Genomic DNA, 24,921 nt, shown 5'->3' with positions numbered 1-24,921 from the left:
TGCCAGCCACACCCTGAGCCCCAGTGGCTTCTCATGGGACAGCCTTTACAAAGACAACCGACTCTGGTGCGGGAAAGCCTCCTGCACGCACACACTGAGCTCTAAGGGAAGAGCAACGCGCTCCTCCTTGCTCACTGCTGGACAGCGGCTCCCAGGACGGGCCGGCACGCGAGAAATGTTCAGTATACACAGGTCGCATTTCAACCCTTTGTTTTAACATTCAAGGCCAGGATATTTGGGAGTGCACCTTTTAGCAGCTGTGTCCACATTTGCATGTGAAGCCGGGCTCTGAGGCGTCGTTCCCTCCAGCCCGGCAACAGCCTGCTGAGAACTGCTGCGGCAGGGCACGCAGCTCCTGAACGCGGGCTTTGCAAAAGGTCTGCACACCCACGGTGATGACAGCGCCCCCTGTGGGCAGGGGGCCGGGTCAGCAGAGGCCTCAGGAGGGTCCCGGGCGGCAGGCGCAGGAGGAGCCGCAGCCGGGGGATGGCTGGGTGTTAACCAAAGCACCTGGACAGAGTAGGCGCCCCCGCCACGGCCCCCAGGAGCGGGAAAGTTGTGCTTCCGTGCAGAAGGCCTGCGGCCCGCTGGCCTCTGGACCTGGGGCACGGCGGGCCGCCCCCGCGCCGGGCCCTTCCCGGCCTGCCACCCCAGGGCGCCCCGTCACACGCAGGAGCAGTGTGCCTGGAAGGCGTAGCCTCGGAAGCCAGGGGGAGGTGGTGTATGGAGGAGACTGCTCTTTCCTCCCAAGGCCGTCCTGACAGCGGCTGGCTGTCGTGTTCGGGGGCAGCCAGATGGAATCAGGAGACACCACCATGCTGTCCTGTGAGCTGTCTGATAATGAAAGCCCAGACCTTGAGTCACTTTCACAGAGAGATTTATCGAGAATGCTAACAGCACAGGATACAGTACTTCCCAACAAAAGGTGCAAACGCGTCACTTAGAAAGGCATGCTGAGTATTCTTTGCTTTCACACGTATTAAAAAACTTACAAAAATAAAATAAAACTGCGTGCTGCCCATCTTTTCAAATAGTAAAAGAACCTCATGAAAAAATCACTTGATTTTACAACAAAAGACACAAACGGACATTTTTATGTAAATTTATAAGGCAAACTCTTTATATAATAAATAGGTTACAGGGATTCAGTGGGGGGGGGTGTTTTTGAAACGTATACAGGTACATTCAGACAGGTTTACTGAAATGGTACAAATTTCCTTAATAAATTGCCTTTTGTTTTTAAATATATCAGTGCTTTCAGTCATTTGGCTATACACAAAGAACCTTTTTTTGAACACTACAAAAAAGCAATCAATATTTTTTGTTTTTAAAACAACCTACTTATTTTCTAAAGTAATTGTCCCAAAACACAAAAACCAAAGGTGAATGCGATGGAGGGCTTTTGGAGACATCTCTAACCAAGTCTGTCCTGGGCTCCTCCCCGGCCCGCACACACCTCTCTCCCACCCTTGGCCGGGTTTCCGGCTGGAGCTCCTCTGTCTAGGGCGACCGGTGTCACTGCGAATCGGGAGGGGGCAGCCACCCTGCTTGGTTCTTCCCATGTGCAAATAGTCTTGACAGTCAGCATTGTCCTCGCCTTGGGGGGGGGGGGGGGCTGGGTGCTAAGGGAGCACACATCTGTCCCTGTTCCATGAGCCCAGAACAATGGTGTGGGTAACGGCTTTTTTCAGAAGGATCTGGTTTTGCCAAGGAAAGGGAAGCACGAATTTGTCATGCCCAAATTTTGCTGGGGATCAGATGACAGCAAAGAGAGTGCACCCCTCCCCCATCATCAGATCACCCCGGATGGTGAAGAATCTACAGGTCGCATGAAGTGTTGTGGACTTCGGGACAGGGTGGGATGTGATGGAGGTGTCCCGAATGGTAATGCCCATCACCTGGCCCATCCGGGAAGAGCCGCATCGGGTGGAGAGTGGCCATCTGCCCTGCGAACACACACTTGACTCTGTGGCCACAGTGGAGGTCCCCAGGGAGGTGACCACCTTTCGTCTGAGCTGTGCTGCTCGGGATGGCCCTATCCTCCTCCCGCGGATGCGAGGTCGGCTCTGCCCACACCCCTCCTGTCTCCCTTCAAAGGGACACCAACCTCGTCTGTCCTTGAAAGTAATGATGATGCTAATAATCTCAGGGGGAAAAAAGGCAATAGAATCCACTGGGTGGAACGAAACCTGGTTTTGCTCTTTGAAAATGGCAACACATCAGCTATTTGGTCCGTTGGTTTAGGCTTAACTTCCTTGGGTGGCTTCTGGCTGATCTCGGCAGGGGTCATCTCTTCGGAACTCCCCTCCTGGGGAAAAAGGACAGCCCCCCTCATCTTGGTCACCATCCCCTCCCTCCAAATCCTTTTGTTTGTAAAGAAAAGGTGTCTAGAAGCATTTGTCTCTGGAACAATTACTTTAAACATGGTTACAATACAGACTTCAGTTCAAACACAGAAGAGATTTACTTAGCAAATTTCCTTTCACCCACCAAAAATTACACAAATATAAGCCTCAACACCACAGTTAAGAGGACCAGTAGAGAGAACCTCATGTTTGGAACACAAAAGGAGAAGGAAAAACCAAACCAAACCCAAACGGAAAAACCCCAGAACAATGGGAGGGTGAAGGAGGAGGGGAGGAGAGCAAACACAGCACACGTTACAGTGTCCGGGTACACGGGAGCCCAGCGCGAGGAAAGGGCTCGGCACACATTGAGTAACAGTCCTGGTGATATTTGGTCATATATTCATCAACTACTGACTCTGGAGCGGCCGTTATTGATTGAAGCAGTGACAAATCAAACGGAAAAGGAGGCCTCGGTAGCAAGGGAAGGAGCAGGCTTCAAGTTCTGCAAGCCTTTTGCACTCCACCGTCCAGCTCCCCAGAAACACTCGACTGGGTGGGCCCTGCTCCGTCCAGGCGGGCGAGAGGTCACCGCGTGAGGCTAACTCGGGCGCTGATTTCAGTCGGAAAGCACGTGCTTTCAGTGGACACACGTGGACACCCACCTGTTAGCGGCAAACACCGGCGGCAACGGCCCCCTCGCCTCGTCTGCCCCCACCCCAGGCTGGGTGGGAAGGACGCTGTGACCCACCGCTAATACTGACCGCAGGCTGGAGCCGGCCCCACGCTGGGCCCACAGGCTGCCCCGGCCCGGGGCCTCCGAGGGGCCCACGGCTAGCCTGGCCACCCAAAGGGCTTATGAGCGTTTCTCTTTTGGTTCAGGCCTCAGAAGAAGTACGGATGCAGGGAGGGAAGCTTTTGGCCCTGGTGATTATAATGCTCTCTGCTTTGGAAGAACAAGTTTCTGGGTTTTGTTTTTTTGTTTTTGTTTTTGTTTTTGTTTTTTTTTGGTGTTTTTTACTTACTTAAAAAAAACAATCAAAAAGAAGTGTTACGGCTAAACTCTAGCAGATATTGCTCGTTAAGAATTACAAAAGCAAATGCGGTTACTCGTAGGACGGGGGAGAAGAGAAAGGGATGTTTCTGGAGTCTTTGCCACCTCCTAGAGGGGACCCGGTGGACTCTCGTATGTGGTTCTGGGGTCCCTGGTGCTCTACCTGGTGCAGCTCACACACTCAGAGAGGTGACAGGCCCCCCAGCTCCCCTCCAGTCTCGGCAAAGCGGAAGCCCTACTGGTGGGGAGGCCTGTTGAGCCGGCCCTCCAGACGCCATCACTCTGACTGCGTCACCGGGAGGGGCGGGGGCGGGGGGTCAGGCCACCCCCTCCCCGTGGACTCCAGCTGCCCCACCCAGACGGCAAAGGGAGCCAGGTGGTGCCAGCTACATTCCAGGCTTTGCCGGGGCAAGGAAGCGCTCTCGCGCCCACCCGCTGAGGTGAACTGACTCGCACCAGCATCCTGGGACTTCTCTCACGAGCATGGGAGAAACAGTGCAAAACCCGGACGCTGCCTGGAGCCTCCTTAGCTTGGCACAGGGAAGCCCTTAAAAGAAGCGAGGAAAGACCACGGATCTGCTTGGACAGAAGAAGTGACCAGCAGACAGATTTGTAGTTTTTTGTTTTTTTTTTTGTTGTTTTTTTTTGTTTTTTTTTTGTTTTTTATTTTCCCTTGTCCTATGCTATGGTTATCAGAAATATTGTAATTAAGCAACAGGTATAATTTTAACAGGTCTTTTTGTGTGTGTGTGTGGAGCCACAAGCAAAATGAGTTTATAATTGTGCAATATACAGATATATATATAAAAATTCAACTGCTCTGTGTGTCTAGTTGGTGCATTTTAAATAAAAGGGACAGAAAAACTAAAAGCGAAGCTAAAAAGCAAAACAAAAGCCCAGGATAGAGACCAAGCAGGCCTATGCGTATAGTCTATAAGGTACTGGATATAATCAGGGTCACCAGGAGGAACAGCTCTGTCACTGGACACACAAACACTGAGGGAGAGGGACTACCAGTGGGCAGGAGCCAAACCTCTTGGCCTTTTCATCTCATTGTCTCTTGCTGCCGAGGACCTGAGAAAAGGGGAGCCGGAAGGGGGCTGGGGAGCAAAGGCAATTTGCAGGTTTCCCGGATGCTCTCAAACTCCAAGGCCGGACTTCCCTTCCGGAGGGTCTCGGTTCCGCCCGGCACCTGTTCTTACGCCTGCCGTCCCTCCGGCCCAGGGGCTCTCGCTGGTGAGGGGCGAGGGGGACACGCACCACAGTGGGTGCTCAGGCCACTGTCTTCCCCTCCGAGCGCAGAAGGGAGCACCGCTTCACCTAGGCCCTGGGCCCCAGGGAGAGCAGAGCGGGGGGAATGTCCTCAGGGCACAGGCCAAGGCTGAAAGGGACACCTCACCCTCACCTTCCTAGTTGCCTGGGCCCTAGGACCCTAGAACTCCCTTTTTACTGAAAAACCAGCACTTGGGGAGGGCCCTGTCGAGATGAGAAAGGAGCAAAGAACAGGTGGTGCTCGGTGGTGAGGACGTTGCAGGCCTCTGGAGTCACTGGTGAAACTCTGCTTCCCACACCAAGCGCTGGGCTCCTACAGGTCTGGGACCAGGCGGGCGGCCCCACAGGACAGGATGGCCCCGAGCCTCAGACCCAGCAGCTTCAGGCTGGATTCCCCTTTTCCTGCAGCACTCACCACATGTCAGGCCAAGCTCCAAGTTGTTTTAGATCAGCATTTCTGCAAAAGCTTGGTCTTATTCATTCAGCAACATTGAAATGTGGTTTTCTGCCAAATGTTTTCTAGGTTTTCCTTCTGAATTGTCAAGAACAGGTTTCAGTGTTCACTTTTTTTTTTTTTTTTTTTTTTTTTTTACCATTTAATATGTAACTTCAGACCCTGGGGGAGGCAGTATCCTAGCGATTGATAACAATTAGACTATGCCTTTTCTAAAGATCGATAACAGTAGCTGAAAGAGAAAGACGCAAAAATGGAGACTCAACAAACCCCTCCAGAGTGGACGAGTTTACTGATGAAGAGAGCAAAGGGGGGGCCCTTACAGAGAACAGAGTAAGATCAGGAACGCGACACGGTGGGGCCGCAGGGGCACAGGAGCAGGGCTTCTACCACAGGCGGGGCGACGCTGCCATGCTTGCCCCCACCCCCACCCCCACGAGCCGGGACTCCTGGAACTGGCTAGGCAAAGGCCCGCAGGGCTCTAGACATAGCTCGCTTCCTGAGGTCTGGCCCATCAGTCCTAGAATCTGTGTGTGAAACTCCGATCAGGAAACGATTCGGGGGGACACTGGCTAGGAAAGGGTGCGCAAAAGGCTTCTCCAAGAACCGGCACCTGTGACCTTCCCTGGCTCCATCAGCCCCGAGAGCCGGGTGGGAATGCTCTGGAAAGGGGATACGGAGTTTGGCTGCCGGGCTCTACCTGGGCCCTGCAAGATCCAGTCGGCCCCACCTGGTGAATTCAGTTCATACCTTTTGCTCCTTCCTGCGCTTCGGCTGCTTTATTAAAAGTTACTTAAATGCAGAGGTCCTGTCAGCTAGAGAAACCCTTTTCCCTCTAAACATGGCAGTTTGTTTCGGACTAGTACCCTCTTTCACACCCTTGTCACAGCAGTGAAAAGCTGGGCAGAGGAGCAGGTGACAAGTTGGGGCTCCTCCGGGGCCTAGTGCCACCACTGGTGGCCTCGAGCCAGGAACGGTGCCCTTGAACGGACTGTTGCCCACACCTGCACGGGGTCTCAGGAGTAGAAGCCAGGTGCCGGCTGTGGCCAGGGTCCCCGGGCCACCACCACGGCTTGTACCCTCCAGGAAGTTGAGGGGCTGAGGTCCTTGGGTAGTTTGGCACTGACGGACTTGGGGAACGGGGCATTTCTAGGTGTCTCCTGTGCCTTCTGATGTGGGAATACAGCAGCGGCAGAAGGGAGCTGTCTTAGAGCCTGGCTGTGGCTCAGTGCCCTGCTTCACTACAGTGTCAAGGCCAGCAATTCCACTGGTTAGGGCAGGCCCACCAGTGGGCAGGGCAGAGCTGGGCTAGGCATTGTGGGAGGAGCTCGAGGGCCTATGGCATTCTGTTGGGAGAGGAGGTAGTAACTAACAGCTAGAACGAGGGCTGGGGTGACTGAAAGGGACTCTGTGACCTAGCCCCACAGACAGGTATCTAAAAGCTGTTGGTTAATTTCTGTACTCTTCACACAGTCCCTAAAAGATGCCCCCAATCTTCGGGGTGGCCGAGTACACACAAAATTGAGGTCACACCCCCAAACTGGGCTGGACACAGCTGGTGAGAATCCCGTGGCCTGGCTTTCCCTCCAACCTCCTATCAACCTGACCCAGGACAGGGGTGGCACGGGAGCTGCAGGGCCCCTGCCTGCCAGGGCAACAAACCACCACGGCGACCTGCTTAATGGTGACTTACTCGTGGTGCCTTTATTAGGTGCAGAAGAGGGAATGTGGAGGAAAGGGGAGAAGGAGAGAAAACCCTACAGAGCCCCAGGCGCTGCCTGCGGCTTTGGAACTGTAAGGAGAAGCAGCCGGGGAGTGAGGGGCTGCAGGTCAGGCCGGGTAGAAGGAAAATGACACTTGAAATGCTGTGCCCTCAACCACCAACGCCCAGGCAGCCCCTGAACGGTCCTGGGTGAAAGGGGGGGGGGGGCATGGTGGGCCCCACGCTCGTCTTCCCAGGACCAGATGGTACTGAGCTGATGGGGAGGCCAGCTCTTGTCTTGACACTGGTTCCAGGAGTCACATTCCACTGGACTAAGTGTAATGCATAAAAACCCAACCGACCAGAACGGACGGCGTCTCCACGACAAACTGGCCGGACGCTGTACTCGCGTGGATAGGCATCCTTTGTGGGTGCCGGGAGTGCGAGGCTACTTCGGGGTCAGGAGCCTTTTGTCCTTGAAGGAAGAGGGGTCCTGAAGGACTCGCCTCCTCCTCCAACCACCCCCCCCTTCCCTTCCTGGGGAGGAGTCAGAAGTGAAGCCCAGAGGGTCGACAGCAGAGCGGGTCTGGTTGTGGGACCTGCTTTTGCAGCATAGGGGAATGGGTACAGAAACACTACGAAGGCCAACTATGATTCTGCAAACAGAATGGGGGCAAACTCCCTTGCTTCTAACCATTCCGGAAGAGACAAACGCGATTTTTTCTTAAGCTACTGATTGGAACTGTCAACTATGGTTCCTGATCACTAAGGACTGGCAAGGAAGTGCTAGACGGTTTTTAGGATGTTTCACTCCTTCATGGTTACACCGCAGTAAGGAAGCCAGGGGACAATAACTGAAATACACGAGACAACACGCACTTGACAGTTCATGGCAGCAGCTCGCATGGGACGTGCTTGTGGGTGTTTCTGGAAGCATAAGACTGCTGTCTCATTTGCTACTTTGATAAGGTACTTCTCAGTTGGACAGATTTAGATATAAGAGACATCTCTGTAAACACAGAAAAGGATATACCAATATGATGAAGATATGCAGCTAGATAAGGACTTCCTGAACAGAGAATGAGGGGATGGGGTCCTAAATGGAGACTGATCAAGGAACACCCACAGCAAAGCCAAGCCTCTGAGCCCCCACACCACAGCCCTGGCAGAGAGGTGGAAACCTGGGGTGGGCTGGCCCCACCCAGTCTCCGGCAAGCAAAAGCCACACATTTTCCATCAGAAGAGAACTCGTGGTTAACTCAGAGGAGGAGCGGAGGGGCCAGGGGGCTAGGCGCTGGTCCCAGCCCAGATCTGGGGCACCTACATTCCTTCCCACCTGCTGCCTTGTTGCACTGCACTGTGCTAGCCGGGCCTGGAGGAGGCCAAGGTCAGGGCTGGGTTACTCAATGACTCCGGCAGGCCAAGGGGGCCTCTGTGCTACCCTCAGCTCCCAAATCCAAATCCGCCCAACTTCTCCTGCCTGTTTCTCTCAAGTAGAAGGTTCAGAAGGCCCAGAATGCAGGGTCTGACCAGGGAAGGGAGCTCCCTACGAGAGCAAGATCGTGCTGCTCTCTTGCCCTTCAGAGAAGCCAAGGTGCTAGGGCCAGGTGGACTCGGCAGAGCCCAGGGCTTCCTCAGGGCTCAGAACAGGGTGCGGCTGGGGCTGGGGCTGGGGCTGGGGCTGGGGCTGGCAGTGGGAAGGCCAAGGGCAGGGTGAGATCTGGGGGACTGAGCTGACCAGCATCAACTCAGGTAAAGTTGGAGACTGTGGGTACCTGGCGCAGAAGGGATGAACAAGGAGGGAAGAAATGAAAGGGTGAATGAGAGAAGGCAGAAATGGAAGGACAGAAAAGAAACCAATCAGGAAGTCCTTATAAAATTGCAGCAAACACTTAGAGTTTCGGAGCTTCGTGGGAACCCTATGTGCTGAGCCCACTTTAAAACAAGCGCAGGTATATACAGATCCAGGTAGTTCTAAACACCGTCACGTCTGGTGGCTTGAGGGACAAAGTGTCACCAGTTCAAGCCAGTTTGCTCTCAGAGCATGTTTGTTTTGAAGTGGGAACATGAAGACTCAATAGTGCAAATAGTTCTAAGCTGTCCCTAAAGGAGTAGAATTGGAAAGTTTTGGAAGAACATTTTCCCCTCCTTTCCCCTGGCCCCCCAACCTGTCCACTAGGCCTCTGTCTACCAGTCACAGACTGCTCTGAGCGACTAGGAATTCCATCGGCCCCACTGCTCTCTGCCACCCGGAGGAGCCGGGGCCAGCCTGCCCGCGCCCTGTCCTGCGGCTTCCACGGCCTCTGTCTAGCGCCACCCACTGGAGGACGGCCCCCCCGGCCGTCCTCTCTCCTGCGGCTCAGGCCAATCTACACCCAGCAGCTCAAGGACTGACTCCCTCCTAGCCATGCCGGAACTGGAGCGAACAGGTGCTTACTTCCCTGTTCTGTGAAATGTCCTAGTCGGTTTTGGATTGGGGCTGGCGTGGGGCCAGATTTGTGCCACCATGGGTGAGATCACACAGGCTGTAGCCACTGGCCATCTCTGTCTTTTTCTCTAAAGAATCCAACTGTCTCTCCTGCCTCACACCTCCTTGTCCCAATGTGGGTGGGGAACTGGGGTATAGGGGTGGGGCAGGGGAGGGGGAGAGGAGAGGGCAGACTGGGGCACCAACGGCACCGGCACCGAAAAACGGGCGTGTCCTCTCAAGCACTCTCTGTCCCTAATGACCACACAGGGGGGAGGTCCGGGTGGGAGGGGAGGTGCAGGCACACCCTAAGAAGCCTGGTCAACAGCTTGTCTGGTCAGTAGTATCTGCAGCAAGCCTTGTTGAAGGAGCCTAGTTTAGAAAAGTGCAAAGCTACTTCTGGCCCTGGTTAGGTCTTCAACCTGACTGTGCTTGTCGGTAAGAAAAACATCCCAATGCTCCAACTACTCCCACCCTGAAGCCACGAAACTCTAAGTTTACTGAAAGAAAAAAAAATATTTTTTATTTCAGTTAATCGGGAAGCTTTGTCAGAGCCCTACCCATAAGGAGAAGAGACAACAGCTGCCTTTATTCTTGTTGGTTTGCTTTGCAATCCGCTCTGTGTAAAGTCAGCTAACTCTCTCGGTCACGGGCGTCCGGCTGTCCACAGGCTCCTCTCTGTTTGGCCTCGGCATGGAGGACGAGACAATGTCTTTGCGCTCTCCCTCCCCTCGGTGTTTGTACTTTTCTGCAGCCGTGGCAGCGGTCGCGACCGCGGGCTGAGTCTTAGCTGGCTCCTTGGGGCAGCCGTCGCTCTCCAGCGAGCCTCCTCTCGGCATCTTCTCCTCTTTGCAGACGCCGCTGCTCAAGTCCTGGGGCTCAGGGGGGCTGGCGGGGTCCTCGGAGCTCTGGGGCTCGGGTGGGGGCGGGGGCGGGGGCGGAAGCAGCGGCGCAGGCGCCTTCGGGGGCTCCGAGTGGTGGTGGTGGTGGTGGTGCTCCTTCTTGGGGGGTGAGGAGGCGCTGCCACCGCGCCCCTTGGGGCTGCTCTCCTTGCTTTTCCGCCCGGGGCTTTTGCAGGTCTTCAGTCCCTTTCCGCTCTTCTCGCCGAGGGTGGACACCAGCAGGGGCTTCACCACCTCCTTCACCTCGATGCTGACGGTCTCCCGGGTCTTGCGCTTCTTGATGGGGAGCACGGTCTCCTGCACGGACCGGATAGAAGACTCCTTCACTGCTTTCTTTTTGGCCTCCGCGGCGGCGGCCGCCACCACACTACCTGGCTTTCGGCCCCGCTTCTTGGGGATGGCCTGGGGGTCGGCCTCGGCTTTTCGCTTCCTGCCGGGGCGTTTGATAACCATGACCTGGGCTGACGTGGTGGCCCCACCCCCTTCGGCCTTGCTCCCCGGCGAAGCTTGAAAAGGCATCTTGACCAGAAGCTTCCCGGGACTTTTCTCCAGGACCCTTTTCACCTGCACACCCTCTGATGCTGCTGCCTTGGGTCTCGCAGTGCCGCTCCCTTTGGGGCGTCCCCGACCTCTGCCAGTTCCTGGAGCTTTGGGAGATTTGGGCTTCTTAGGTGGTTTCTGCTCTCGCCGGGAGGGGCTCCCTCTCCCAGTTACCGTGAAGTCAAAATCATTAGGGTCCAGGGAGGTGTCGCCTACCTTTTCGAAGTACGCAATCAACTCCACTTTAGAGCGAAAGGCTTTTCCCTGGGGACTGTGGGAACAAATGGAGAGACACAAAGAACGATTAGAAGCTTCCACAGGAATGTCAGATATGGGGCAGAGCACAATGTGGTGAACTCTCCGACAGGATGCTCTGCAGCTACGACCTGCCTGATGGTGCTATTGAGCGAGAGGCCAGTCACATTAGAGAAGAGCCAAACGGGCTAAAACAGAGGGGCGCGGCCACAGTCAGGTCGCGCTGGGTGGTGGTGGGCCCCTTTAGGGCGTGCTCCAATGACGGAACAGCTCGGTGCTGGCTGCTCTCTGGCTCTTGCCTGGATGCCCCTGAGGATCCGTCTGCCACCAAGGCCCCTCCTCTGGCCGCCCCCCAAAGGGGCCAGGCCTAGGGACCCTCTTGAGCCACCAGGCTGGGGCCTACCCTGCTGGCTGGTGCCTGGGTCCAGGCAGTAAGTAGAGCACTCCTCTGTCTGAACCTGGACATGCCGCTTAGCCTCTCTGGGATCAGTTTCCTCATCTGTCAATAGGATAATGCTTTGCTCACCCTTCTCAGAGTTGTTGGAATCAAACGAGGTTGTCTGCAAATGTCCTTCAAAGTCTGTTAACCTTTTCTGGATCGTCTAAGGGCCAGAACTGAAATGCACTACTCATTCAGTCTTCCTCTGAAGCTCTGGCTTGGAAGTTACTCTGTTTCAATAGAAAATGCCCAACGACCAGCCCGAAGCTGGACAAATGCACAAAGGACAGCTGGAAAGGCACATGGTGCTCACTTGTGTCTCTCCCCGGAGGCCCTGTCAGAGAGCTCACCTTTCCCAACGTGATCCACAGAGTGGACCGAGCCCCGTCAACTCCAACCCTCGCTGTGGCCCTGGGCAGGCCCTACTGCTATGCCATCTTCAGACAAGACCCAAGGGCTGGTGGGGTAAAGCCCTGCTACCCTGTGCATGCCTCACTCAGGGCAGTGATCTCTGCACACGGTCATTCCAAACCTACCTGGTTGGGCCCGCAAGTGGTGTTCATTAGGGAAGTCCCCCACCCCCGGACCCAAGATAGGTTGATGCACACACATTTTCCTGATCGACAAGCAACGAAGAGCTGCCGTTCTTAAGGGATCCCCATTAGTTTCTTAGCACCTGCCCCCCGCCTCCTGCCTACCCAGCCTTCCCTGCTCTGCAGACGACACGAGTTGCCCTTACTTACTTGATCAAATACACATCATACTTCCCAGCGGAGCGGCCAGATTTCCTTTGCTTCAGCTTTCGGGTCCAGCCTTCAGGCAGAGTGGGATCGTCATACATGGGTCCCCGGTCACGAATGATGGAGCGCCGCTGTTTAGGGGAGGCAGAAGCTTCCGGGACGGCTGGGGCTGTGCCTGACCCTTCTGAGGTCTCCGCTTTGCCTGCCTCTGCTGGTTCAGCAGAGTGGTGGGCGGGTGGCTGCAGGGGCTCATGCTTGCCCTCTTTGTCTTCTTTCTTATCCTTCTTCACCTTTTTGAACTTCAGAGGTTTGTCCTTGAGGCCCTGGAGATCCTGGTCTTCTGACTTTTCTTCCCTGAAGTGTTAAATAAGTATGTAAGCATCACAGGGAACACAACAGCAGTCTGTAGAAAACGTCAGCATCGGCAGGCCTGGAGCACGCCGGCGCGGGCGGGGCTCTGAGAGACAGGGCCGCCGCCCCCCGCCAGCCAAAGCTCATCGGATCTTGACGCCTTTTCCCTTCAGGAGGTCTTTGGGGGCTTTGGGCTTTGCCCCCCTGCTGTGACCACTGTGAGGCCTTCTGCCCTACGCCCACCCCTAGCATGCAGGACAGTAAACAGCTTGTACAGGTGGCATTCTTCCGGATAGAAACACCATGTGCCTTCTTAGTACACTGCCTTGGAAGAGGCCAATTTACAAGCCGTGCCCAGGGGCCTCTGGGCTTGCTGGCTAACAAGAGGCCCTTGGCTGCCGGAGAGGGAGCTGCCCACCCAAAACGTGGGCAGGGCTACTCTTCATGAAGGCCTGGCTTGGGTGTTACTATGGCCTCTGTATTTTAGATTTTCTCCCATGCGTGCTTGACCAAAAGCAGTTGTGGGGCACAGGACGACTCGCTGATGGTGACACAGCCTAGCGCTACCCCCCGGGGAGGTGGCACACAGCACAGTGCTGTGGTAAGAACACGCAGGTTTGGAGCCAGCCAAGCTGAGCTCAAATCCTGACTTGGCAATTTCTAAACATGGACCTGAGCAAGTGACCCCAACATCCCATACCTCAGTTTCCTCATCTCGACAATAGGTACCAACATCCCAGAGGCACTATCTAAAGACTGGCCAACTCGGGCAATCGGAAACGGTTGACATTCCCTTCTAACACAGGACCGCCTTGGCCTCGACCAATGACCACCCAACGACCACCGGAACGGAGAGGCAAAGACCAAGGCACAGAGGAGCACCCTCCCCGCTCCTCCTCAACTGGCAGAGCTCCTTCCCCATACTTCGGATCCACCTGGCAGGGTCCCTTCCTTGGGTATGTCAGAAATGATCACCACGAGGCCCTGGGCCCTGGAATCAGAGCCTGGCCACGATGTTCTCAGGCAGGGCTTAGAGGGCTGGAACATGACCCGGGGCCGGGGAGGCTTGGGAGGAATTGTGGGCTCGGGATCGGCTGTCTGCTGGTCTCTCAGCAATTCATTCTAGAAAAGAATCAGACTATTCCTGTCCTCAGTATCTTAGCCCTAGAGCTGTCCGGTCCCATTTGGCTTGTGTCAGCATTGGTCACTGCCTCACGGCCGGTCTGCCCCAAGCAACTTCCCCCTTGTTCACACTGGGGAGACTCCAATGAAGGCACTGTGGTGTGCAATGCAAACCCGATTCAAATGATGTGGGTAAGTTGCCAAAGGCACGTTAGTATCAGGACTTGGCACCATTAGGACATGCCTTTTTTGAACAGCTCAAGTCAGGGGTAGGGAGACAGGCTCACCCCTGAGATTCTCCGCATCCTGGGTCCTCCTCTAGCAAGCAGTTCAGGGCTCTGAGCCTGGCTCTCACGGTCACCCTGATTCAGTCCAAGGCCCGTAGGAGACTTTTTCTTACTGAAAAGTGAGGGTCCCTAGCCTGTTACAGCACAGAGCTTAGTTTTCCCAGAGCTTAGTTTTCCATTTTCACAGTCTTAGCTTCCCAGTAGGAAATGAAGAAGGATCCTGGGAAGCTGGGCGTGGCCTGCAACCCACCATCACAGAGGGGAGAAAGGGAGCTTGTCAGCATCAGAGTGGTGGATGGACTGGAACAGTCACTTTCACACAGTCTACAGGGGCGCTGCTTGCTGAAGGCCAGGGCTGCTCCCTGGAAACTGGACAGTCCTGGAGTCAGAGAACAACACTGCACCCGTGGGAAAGGTCTGGCTTCTTCAGAATGCTCACTTATATTCCCCAAATAGTTTAACCACTGTAAGGTCAAGTACAAACCACACGTCCCAGGAACTCCTCTTAGATACAATCAAGGGTGCCGATGCCATCAATGGCAATCCCTTCTAGAACTCTATCCTCAAGAGACACTCCCAGAAATGCAAAACACAATAGGTGTAGGAGGTTATTTGTAACGGCATTATTTTTCGTGGCCCGATACTGCAGACAACTCAAGACAGCTGCCAGCAAGGATGTGAGGAATGGGCAACACCATGGCCACAGCGTGGAGAGCCATGCAGCTGGAGAGGGTGGAGCCCCTGCAGATCGCCTACAGATCGATGGATCATAGGCCGCCTTTCGCCTTTCGCGTGATCAACGAGGTAAGAAGCGCTTCCTAGTCCTGGGTGGGTGCAAATGAGGGAAGGTACAGGCACAAGGTGTCTTGGAATCACATACGAGCTTACATCATAACCAAAATGAAAATGAAGATAAGAGGTGACAAAACCATACTATATTGAATACAAACACAAACAAATGAATTGAACTGTGTATCAAACTGACAACATACCGCAGAGAAAAGATTTATTTCAAATATCTCTGACCACAGTGCTCTGCACATCCTTGGTGGGATATATCTAAGACCCAGTATGACACGTCAGGGGCAGGGAATGCACCCCGTGTCCATGGAGGGAACCAGGCCAGCCCCTGGGAGAAGCGGGTGGTTGTGGTTCTGAGGTGGCCTGTGGGGATGGAAAGGCAGGGGAGTGCTTAGAAGGAGAAAGGGAAAGTCAAAGGACACAGGGGCTGGCTGGAAGGGCTCCTTGCACTAGATGACACCGTGGCAAGGGGAGTATCCAAAAGGACACACTGACTGGAACACAATGAGGGACAAAAGAGAGAAAAGCCTACAGGAGGCAAGGGGGCAAGCCATATGGCTATGTGCCAGAAGGTTCTGGGCAGCAGAGAGGCCTCAAGAGAGATGTGGAGGGCTTTGTCAGGTTGCTACTGGGGCGCCTTGGGTGGGGGGTGGGACGAGGGCTCTTATCTTCAAAGGATCACTCTACTTTTGGATCAGAGCAGACTGTGGGGAGGCCACAGAGGAAAGCAGGGAGGACCCGTGAGAAGCCTGTCTTTTTAAATGTTTATATATTTTTGAGAGACAGAGCGCGAGCAGGGGAGGGGCAGAGAGAGGGAGATGCAGAATCCGAAGCACATTCTAGGCTCTGAGCTGTCAGCAGAGCCCGACATGAACTACGTGATCATGACCTGAGCCGAAGTTGGCCGCTCAACCAACTGAGCCCCCCAGGCGCCCTGAGAAGCCTGCTCTTGCAGTGGTCTCCTTGTGGCCCAGGGTGCGGACAGCGGACAGTCTGGGATGTGATGAGGGGTGGAGTGACAGAGCTGATAGGCAGGCTGGTGTGGGTGAGGGGAGGGGATGAACTGAGGACCATGGCCAATGCCTAGGAGGATGGTGGTGCCACTGACTGAGGACAGGGAATCCTGGGCCCGGAACAGGGGCTGGTTATAGCCACCTTGACAGAGGTTCAAGGAGAGGAGAACGTAGCTCTTTGATACTAGTCACAGAGGGGAGACCCAGCTGTGCCCAGACTCTGACTTGGGCCCAAGTGAACTGTTCGGGTTTTTTAAAAAAGCTTTTTATTGTGATAAAACAGTTATAACATAAAATTTACCTTTAAACCCTATCTAAGTGCATAATAAACAAACTTTTTTTTAAAAGTAGGTTTCACGCCCAGCGTGGACACCAATGCAGGGCTTGAACTCATGACCCTGAGATCAAGACCTGAGTTGAGATCAAGAGTTGGACGCTTAACTGACTGAGCCACCGAGGTGCCCCATAAACGAACTTTTAATAGCACCAAAGATGAGGAATAAAAGGGCCTTTAACTCTGTGATATTTTGGTTCTTTTATTTTTAAAAAATGTTTATTTTTGAGAGAGTGAGTGAGAGAGCGAGTGCGTGTGTGCCTGCAAGCAGGGGAGGGGCAGAGAGTGAGGGAGACACAGGATCTGAAGCAGGATCTGTGCTGGCAGCAGAGAACCCGAAGCAGGGCTCGAACTCACAAACCGTGAGATCATGACCTGAGCCGAACTCGGACACTTAATCGAATGAGCCACCCAGGTGCCCATATTTTAGTCCTTTTAAGTTAAAATTCTGTGAGGCAGCTATGACAATATGGTGATTTTCAATTCTGTGCACTGAGGTGCACACAGGTGTTGGCTACTTTATTTTGACTGCTACTTCTCTACAAAAACAAATGACAAAAGCCCACAAAGAAGCCTGGAGGCCATTCCACTGGGCGTGGACTGGAGGTAAAAATGCAAAACAGGTAATCCACCTGCTCAATCCTAGGGTGCCCCAACTCCCTAAGGCCTCCCCACCAGGGGTTTATGGAGTTTGCTGAAACACATACTTTTTCAGACACCAAACAGCCCTCTTTATCATCCCTTGAATCAGACCACTTATATATGCATGCACACACACAATCTTGAGATGAGAACGGAGTGAGCACCTAGTTCCCAAGTTCATATATTCTGGAGTTGAGAGTACCCTCAGAAAAGCCACCCACCCAACTCTTCAGTGTTACAGATGCAAAGGAAGTCCAACCACACAAGACAACTCATCTGAGGTCACAGTTGAGTCGATGTGTTCATCAACCACCCTTGCCTTGAGCCCGACTCTGCCAGGGGCTGGGACGTCAGAGCAGAATTAACATCATTCTTTGGTCTTCAAGAGCCCTCAGTTTAGTCAGGGGGACAACGAAGTAACAAAAAAACAGTGGCAGCCTTCCCTGCTCCAGGCACAGGGGAAGCCCAGAGATGGGGATTCCCCGGAGGAGGAAGGCCTGAGCTGGGTTTCGGGGCTGATGGAGCTCCACCGGCTGGCAAGAAGGGCTCAGGACAGGCCAGCGATATCAACAGCCCCATCCCTAGGAGGAGGAGCGACTAACGACGCCTATCCTGTGTAAGCAATGTCTCTGGACTGGCCCCTCTCTCTTCTTCTGGGTTCAGTTAAGATGGCACTTCTGAGAAGCCTTCCCTGCTCCTGCCCCACCCCCCAATCCCATGAGCAAGAACGCCCTACGCACCCCAGTGTACTTGGAATACACCACTATGTGGGTCAATGCCCCCTAGACGGCATGTGCCTTCTTAACCGTCATCTCTCCACTTGATGCACAGGGCCAGGCACAGGAGTGCCAAGTGGCCATCACAACCCAGACGCTGTACTGCCTATGCTTCTTTTGATGGCCGTATCCCTTTGACTAACAGCTTTGACGAGCACGGGCTAGCTTAACACCCAAGCAGGCACGCTCTGAGTAAGCGAATAAATGATGAGTTTGGGTGCTACTGTGGCCTGCTGAGCGCTGGCGGGTTAGGGCTGGCAGGGGATGAGGCTGGGGCGGTCACAGTGAGGGCCTGGGAGCACAGGCAGTGACAGTCTATGGTGACAGGGAGGGTGGGGTCACGGGGGCAGCAGTATGGAGGATGGCTACACTGGGAGGATGGGCTCTATCTAGGCTTCCAAGGATCAGCATCAGGTCTGTAGACGCTCCTCCTGTGCAAACTACATAAAATGCTAGACCGAACGTCTTCCAGAAGACACTGGAGAAGACACTTTAAAAAGTTTTACCTGCACTTGCAAGCTGGTGAAAAAGCAAGGGATACACGGTTTAAAGAGTAAGGGAAGGAAGGTAGGGGATCCTGTTGTACGGCGAAATCTGGCAGGCGCCCCCCTTAACAGGTGATCAAACTGAGCACCACTGACCATGGCAGAAGTGCCATGCAGGAGGACCATCAACACTGTCCCATCCTGCAAGAAGAGGTAACTAAGGTCATAAGGAAACAACTGGAAGAGTCCAAAGAGAGGGGGGGCATTCCACCCAACTGTGGAACTGGACCCTTCAAAACCGTCTGCGGCCTGGAAGAAAAAGTTCGGGAGGTACTCCCAATTAAAGAGGACAGCACGAGGCAACAAGCGATCCGGTACCGGCCCCTGGTTCGAAGGCACTAAATGGGTAGTAATGGGGCATGCGGGGAACATGAAGGTGGTCCCACGTTAGCACGGCGCCAAACTCCTGAGGGTCAAAATGCACCGGATGCTCTTAGGAGTGTGACGCAGTGGCCGTGACTCAGGGAAACGCGTGGTACTGACATGGTGGCACGGTTGAAAAGGGGTGTGTGGAAGACATCCGTGTCACCGAAGCTGTGCCGGTTGACAGCAATATTCTGAAGCAGTTTCGGGCAAGCTTTCTAACAATTAAAGGGAACACCTTCACATTACACGAATACATTAAGAGGGACAGCTGGAATCCCTGTGGAAGTGCCTTTGTTTAGTAGCTCAAAGGCCCACGATGTTTTCCACAGTGTTATGCTCTATATGGTGAAGCTGTGAGCGTGAATGAAGGGAAGGTGTCAAGATATTCTCCGGTGTTTTAAAAAAAAAAATCCTTGCTGAAGGCAGCCCTGCCTAGGACCCTACTTTAAATGTCAAAAGAACTGTGCGGTAGAATCTGTGTCTCATGTGCAAAGAAGCACAAATCTGGGGGTCACGGTGAAAAGGGTCGGCTGACAGCAATGCTGGGCGCAAATGCCAGCGGGGACCTCAGTGTGCCCTGGTGTTCTGTGTTTCAATGAAAATTTTAGCCAGAATCATCTCTGGTGTCGTTAGCAAGCCCTGGTTACCAAATCACATAGGTTTGGCGTGGTGTACCCCACCCATTTTTCCCCATAACAACTCTTTTTATTGTGTCATTTGTAGGACACGGGATTTTTTTTCCAGAAATGCACATATCACATTGGAACAGAAAGGCCTTCACTAACCTTAAGTATCTACGAAGCATGAAAAGCTCTTGAGTGATAAAACATCATCTAGTAATTGTGCTGCTAGAACGCAAACATTAGATCCAATCTTTTCTTTGATCTGGTGAAGGAAAATCAGAGTTGCAGGAATCTTGTTTTCGAGCCAAATCACTGTATCCCAAGGGGTTTGATGGAGAGCACTGCCTGTACTTTGATAACGGAAGGAACCTACAGTAACCCTGCAGAAGACCGCTCTGGGAAGCTGCACCCCGCACTAGTTTGGCCCCAGGCTCCTGTACATTACAGGGGTGCAGGCAACCAACGGTTGGCAGGTGCGGCTGGCCCAACAACTGAGACTGAGGAGGGACTATTCAGTCCCCAAGGCTTTCGGATTACAAAAGAAAAAGGCTACAAAGCCAGGTGAAAGCAGCGGCTGAAAGGTGTTTTTCACCTGAATTGGCATCCAGCTCCCTCCAAAGTGAGCTCCAGGGAACCTTCCAGAGGCACAGCGATATCCCGGTCCAATCTCAGTCATGTTCGCAGGGGGCCAATGTCAGGATATAGCGTTTCTCAGCACCTTTCATTTCTAGTCACCCATTCCCCTGAGTTGCAGAAGGAGCCCAAGTATCACAGTGGGGCCGCGACCCTTGAGGGCAAGGTGGTGGCTACTTCCTCAGGCGAAAGGCCAGGGAGCAGAGGAGACAGAAACGGCCTTCTGGCAGGGGCTGCTTCCACCCTGCAGCGTCATTCACTCGGTGCTTCCAATCCTTCCTACCCTCGGTCTGAGCCGCAGAATCTCAGAATCGAGGCGGCTTCTCTGCATGAATCAATAAAGGCAGCAGCACTCTGAGATGCCAGCTTCAGCCCCTTTAGAGATCTGAGAGAAATCAAACTGGCACTGGAAGAGAGTCTCAGTGGTGTCTGGGGAGCAAAAGAGCAAATGGGGTTCCACTCAAAGGCTATAGCCGTAGCACCTGAAGTTCAGTGGCTCTGAATTCAGTGTATTTTTTTAATACCCCAGTTTTCAGAAGATGCAAGAGAAACCGCCTATGTTTTCAAAAACTAAATAAAATACAGCTCTTGACATTCAAAGGGAGAATCTTCCCCACGTGATGGCCCCTGGTGCCACACACTAGCTCTCCTCTTCACAGCACGAGGCCGTCACACGTGGGCAAAGACAAGCAGGGCCCCACCAACACTGCTGCTGTGGAGAACAGGCAGGCGGCAGCTCCTGAAAAGGTCCAACATGGAGTTCCCACATGACCCAGCAAGTCCGCTCTAGGTGTAGACCCAAGAGAACTGAAAACAGAGACCCGAAGAGATATTTATACACCTGTATTCACAGCAGCACGATTCACAGCAGCCAAAAGGTAGAAGCAACACCTGTGTCTGCTGACGGACGAGTGGACCAGCAAAATGTGGTCTATCCATACACTGGAATGTTGTTTGGCCTTAAAAAAGAAGGACATTCTGACCCAGGCTACAACATGAATGAACCTTGGGGACCCTGTGCTGAGTGAAATAAGCCAGCCACGAAAAGACAAATACTATACGATTCCATGCATAGGAAATGTTTAGAACAGGCAAATCCACAGAGACAGAAAGTAGATCAGTCATTACCAGGGGCTGGGAATAGTGGGAAACAGGGAGGGACTTCTCGAGTACAGAGTTCTTTAGGGGTGATAAAAATGTTCTGGGACCAGGCAGAGGTGGTGGTCGCACAACACCGTGAACGTACTAAATGCCACTGAACTGTACACGTTAAAGGGTAAATTTCACGGTATATGAATTAGATCCCGATTTTTGTAACATCCCGCTAAAATGACACCTGACTTTGTCTATTGCCCTAAATCATAAAGGTAGGTTTTATGATGCCCCAGCGGACTCAGAGCCCGCAGCTGTCTCCAAGCAACCCTGGCTGGCTGGCCGCAGGAGGAGCCCAGGCAAGTGGCCGTGCCGTCTGTCTGAGGAAAAGAGGCCAGCGTGGAACCAAGGGTGATACATGCCAGTAGACTGGACCAAGCTGACCTGAATGCCATCTCTGAAGCCCAGAACATGGTAACCATGACAGCTGGAAAGAATTTAGTTCAAGAAGCTTAATGACAAAAAAAGAAAAAAAAGTTTAATGACTAGGCATTTAGCCGAGTTGAAGGTTGTTGGCTAAATATTGAGAGTGTTTGATCCATCTTTTTTTTTTTTTTTTTACTGTGGTAAAACACACATAAAATTGACCATTAGCGGCACTTAGTACATTCACAGCGTTGTGCAACCATCACCACTATCTAGTCCGGAACATCTCATCACCCCTCGGGGAAACCCCACACCCATTAAGCAGTCATTCCCCCAGGCCCCCCTACTTCCGGCACTCGGCAACTACTAATCTTTCTGTCTCTACGGATTTTACCTGTTCTGGACATTTCATATACATGGAATCATACGATATGTGGCCTTTTGTGACTGCCTCCTTCCACTCAGCATGTTTTCTAGGTTCATTCATGCTGTAGTGTGTATCAGAACTTAATCCCCTTTTACGGCCAACGTTCCATTGTATGAGAACACCACACTTTTTTATCCCGTACGTCTGCTGATGAACACCCGGGTTGTTTCCCCCTTTTAGATGCTATCACATCTGTGTACGAGTTTCTGCATGGGTGTGTGTTTTCAATTCTCTCGGGCCTGTACCTAGAGTGGAAATACTGGGTCCTATGCGAATTCTATGTTTAACCTTCTGAGGAACTGCCGGGCTGCTGTCCACAGGGTTTCCTTTGGAGTTGATGAAAATGGTCTGGAACTAGACAGGAGTAACAGAGGGCAGCAGAAACCGCTTCCACTCTGGAAGGCTTAGCGGGTAGGGGCAAGCTTTAAACGGAAGTGATCACAGCGAGGCCGCTGGGAGTGGCGCGAAGGAACGTTTCATCTCACCGACTCACTCGTTCAGTAGCTGACATCCTTCAAGCACCTTCGAGGTACGGCAGATGAGCTGTGCCAGGGCCGGGGGCGCTACAGCAAAGAGACAAGCTTTCTACCGGCACCCGCTTCTCCTTCTGCTGGTGCTGACCATCTTCTAAAGCAGACAGTACTGAAATCGGCAGTTGTGAGGAGTGTTGTGAAAGGGGAGACCCCGGAAGGGAGGGGAAGAGCTCCAGAATATGGATGAAATGGCAACACTGTGACCCGAGGATGTGGGGCTGCTGGCGGCGGGAGGAGGGGAGGGTCCAAGATGGTAGAGCTGGTGAGGTTGTGGATCATGACGGCAACCCAAGCAGGGTGGCTTCACCCGCGGCTGTCTCCATGAAGGCAACTGTGCGGGGAGCTGGCCAGAGGAGAGGAGAACGGGAGGAAATCAAGAACCCAATCCTCATTCCTGACGTTTCTGCTATTTCGTCTCTTTCCCTGGAAAGCCCATGTTGTTTGACCTTGCTCTCCATTCTCTACCTTCCACAGCCAGCAACTTCTCTTCCATCACGTTCCCCGGTGCCTTTGCTCCTACATGCCGCAGGGTGCTCGTGGTGATCCTCTGCGTGAGTGCCCGGACCCTGGGCCTCCAGTGTCCTCATGACAAATATCCAATCTTTTAAAAAACATTTTTTTTACCACTTATTTATTTTTGAGAGAGAGATTGACAGAGCGGGAGCAGGGGAGGGGCAGAGAGAGAGAGGGAGACACAGAATCCCAAGCGGGCTCCAGGCTCCGAGCCGTCAGCACAGAGACCGACGCGGGGCTTGGACCCACGAACCGCGAGATCAGGACCTGAGCCGAAGTCCGATGCTCAACCGCCTGAGCCATGCAGGTGCCCCGACAAATATCCAGTCTTCAACATCCCAGCAGCCAGTTTCCACGTGCACTCACATATTTGCCTTTTTGGTCCCCGGCAGTACATTCCCACAGCTACCTCTTCCCCCACTTTTCTGTTGGTGCGGTTTTCTTCTTACCTTGGTATACTTTAAGTTTTACAGACTTTTATCAGAACGTTGGCTGCTTTTGTTGAAGAACAGAATATCTGCCAAAATAAATTTTCAACGGAAACAATATGTGTTTGGGGGAAAAAAGGGGCAGAAAGGAGATCTCCAGGAACGGATGAGAGAACTCTGCAGAAGAGCCAGCTCACTTTGTTTTCCTTACTGTGTCTCCCCCTATAGTGTAGGTCACCTCCTATCTGCACGCCCGACAAGCTTCTTTTTCCCAGTGATGACGTCTGAGCCCACTGAAACGGCCAACAAAATAGAAAAAAGAAGGGAAATCTCTATCGGTGCTGGCAAATAAGGGTGCCAGCGACGGCTGAGGTACTCCGAGAGACTGCTGTAGATACGGCGCCATCGGGCTCCGTGTGAGTCCCGTACTGGTCGCACCGCTCTACCCTGCTCAGATACGGGAGTGCAGGAGGGACCCGTCAGCGAGGTCTGCACACAGGACTCCCCAACAGCCCTAGGAAATCTTCAAGGGCACAGCGACAGGACCTCGGAGCCAGGCTGGCCCGAGGGCAGTTTGCTGGTGGCAAATGGAAGGGCCTGGAATACCACTAGTGCCCTCCACGGAAAGGCCAGTTAATAGGCTGGGGGGTTTCCCTGGGGAACTGCTGAGAAGGGGGAGAGCAGAGAAGGGCCGCAGTGCCCCAGGGAGCCCGCACTGCTGGAACACCCAGAAAGAGACACACAGGTACGGATGGAGGTTCCACCTGTCCCAGCAACCTCCCCAGCAGCAGCCTGCACCCCCGCCCTACACTGACCCTGGCTTTGGATGACAGGGGTTCAAAGTCATGGGGAAGCAGTGGGCAAGCAGCAGGGACTAAAACCTCCACCCCATAGATAACTCTGGGGACTGGCTAAAAAAGTAACACACCTGGTGACAAGAAAAAAATCAGCACCTTCAGTCACTTCCCTGTGTCAAAACACTAACCAGGGAGAAAATACAACGGGAAGATTGAATACTGTTCTTGCAGCCCAGAGCCCACTGGAACTCCCTTCTCGGAGCCTGGCATTTACCTGGAATGAGCACGTGTGAACTGCCAGAGCAAGTATGGGGGACAGGGCTGTGACTTGCTTCCTATGACCACTTCCACTTCCACTGCATCACATACCACACAACAGGATCAATTCCACATGGGTTAGAGAATTAGCTTCAAATGGCTGGTTACAACCTCCCACGGACTTGCTCCCTCCCAATCTCTAATAAAACCTAGAAACAAACAAAGGTGGGAAGACGTGTGAGGGGAAGACTCTGTCAAACAAAGGAAAGGGACATAAAACCTGCTCAGCAGCCTACTGGAGTTCCTGCCCCGCCCCCAGAAGCCATGCTGGGGAGTCAAAAATACTCAGAGACCTCAGCCAATAAGCTGGAGAGAAGTAACTGGGTGGAAGTCTGTCATTTTTTCCTTTTAGACCCAGGGACTACAGAACCTCCTGCTGGGAGGTACCCAGCAAAGTGGGTCGGTGGGGGCTCGACTGCTCTGGAGTAGAACACAGACCCAGGGAACTGCCCAGAGCCTGGGGTGCACCCTTCGTGCATCCCTACAGGAACGGTATAGATGTCCCTCAGCAGTTGGAATGAACCTTGGTATAAGACATTTTTAAAAAATTTACCCATTTTGAGAAACAGAGACAGAGAGTGCACCTGCACGGGCGAGGTGGGGGAAGGGGGCAGAGAGAGGCAGACAGAAAATCCCAAGCGGGCTCCACACTGTCAGCACAGAGCCCAACACAGGGCTCAATCTCACAACTGTGAGATCATGACCTGAGCTGAAACTAAGAGTT

General features: G+C 53.3%; 1 protein-coding gene across 2 annotated transcripts in view; it reads right to left on the bottom strand.

The window, feature by feature from the left end:
• Nucleotides 1-860: 860 nt before the first annotated feature.
• The window catches only part of MECP2 (methyl-CpG binding protein 2), a 68,150-nt gene continuing 44,089 nt past the window's right edge, over nucleotides 861-24,921 (bottom strand). Inside the window, exons 1-3 of one of the 2 annotated variants that reach the window (XM_053891982.1) lie at nucleotides 12,174-12,231; nucleotides 10,953-11,007; nucleotides 861-10,843 (exon numbers count right to left, since the gene is read on the bottom strand). In XM_053891982.1, the coding sequence (XP_053747957.1) occupies nucleotides 9,924-10,715 (792 nt within the window). In that variant the 5' untranslated portion in view covers nucleotides 10,716-10,843; nucleotides 10,953-11,007; nucleotides 12,174-12,231 and the 3' untranslated portion in view covers nucleotides 861-9,923. Of the gene's footprint in view, nucleotides 11,008-12,173; nucleotides 12,525-24,921 lie in introns of those variants that run through there. The other variant, XM_019437694.2, reaches the window with a different exon arrangement.

Source organism: Panthera pardus, unplaced genomic scaffold, assembly GCF_024362965.1.
Source record: "Panthera pardus isolate Hobbes unplaced genomic scaffold, ASM2436296v1 HiC_scaffold_27, whole genome shotgun sequence".
NCBI lineage: Eukaryota > Metazoa > Chordata > Mammalia > Carnivora > Felidae > Panthera > Panthera pardus.
The sequence above is the reverse complement of the archived record's forward strand: the minus strand, read 5'-3'. Positions and strand labels throughout refer to the sequence as shown.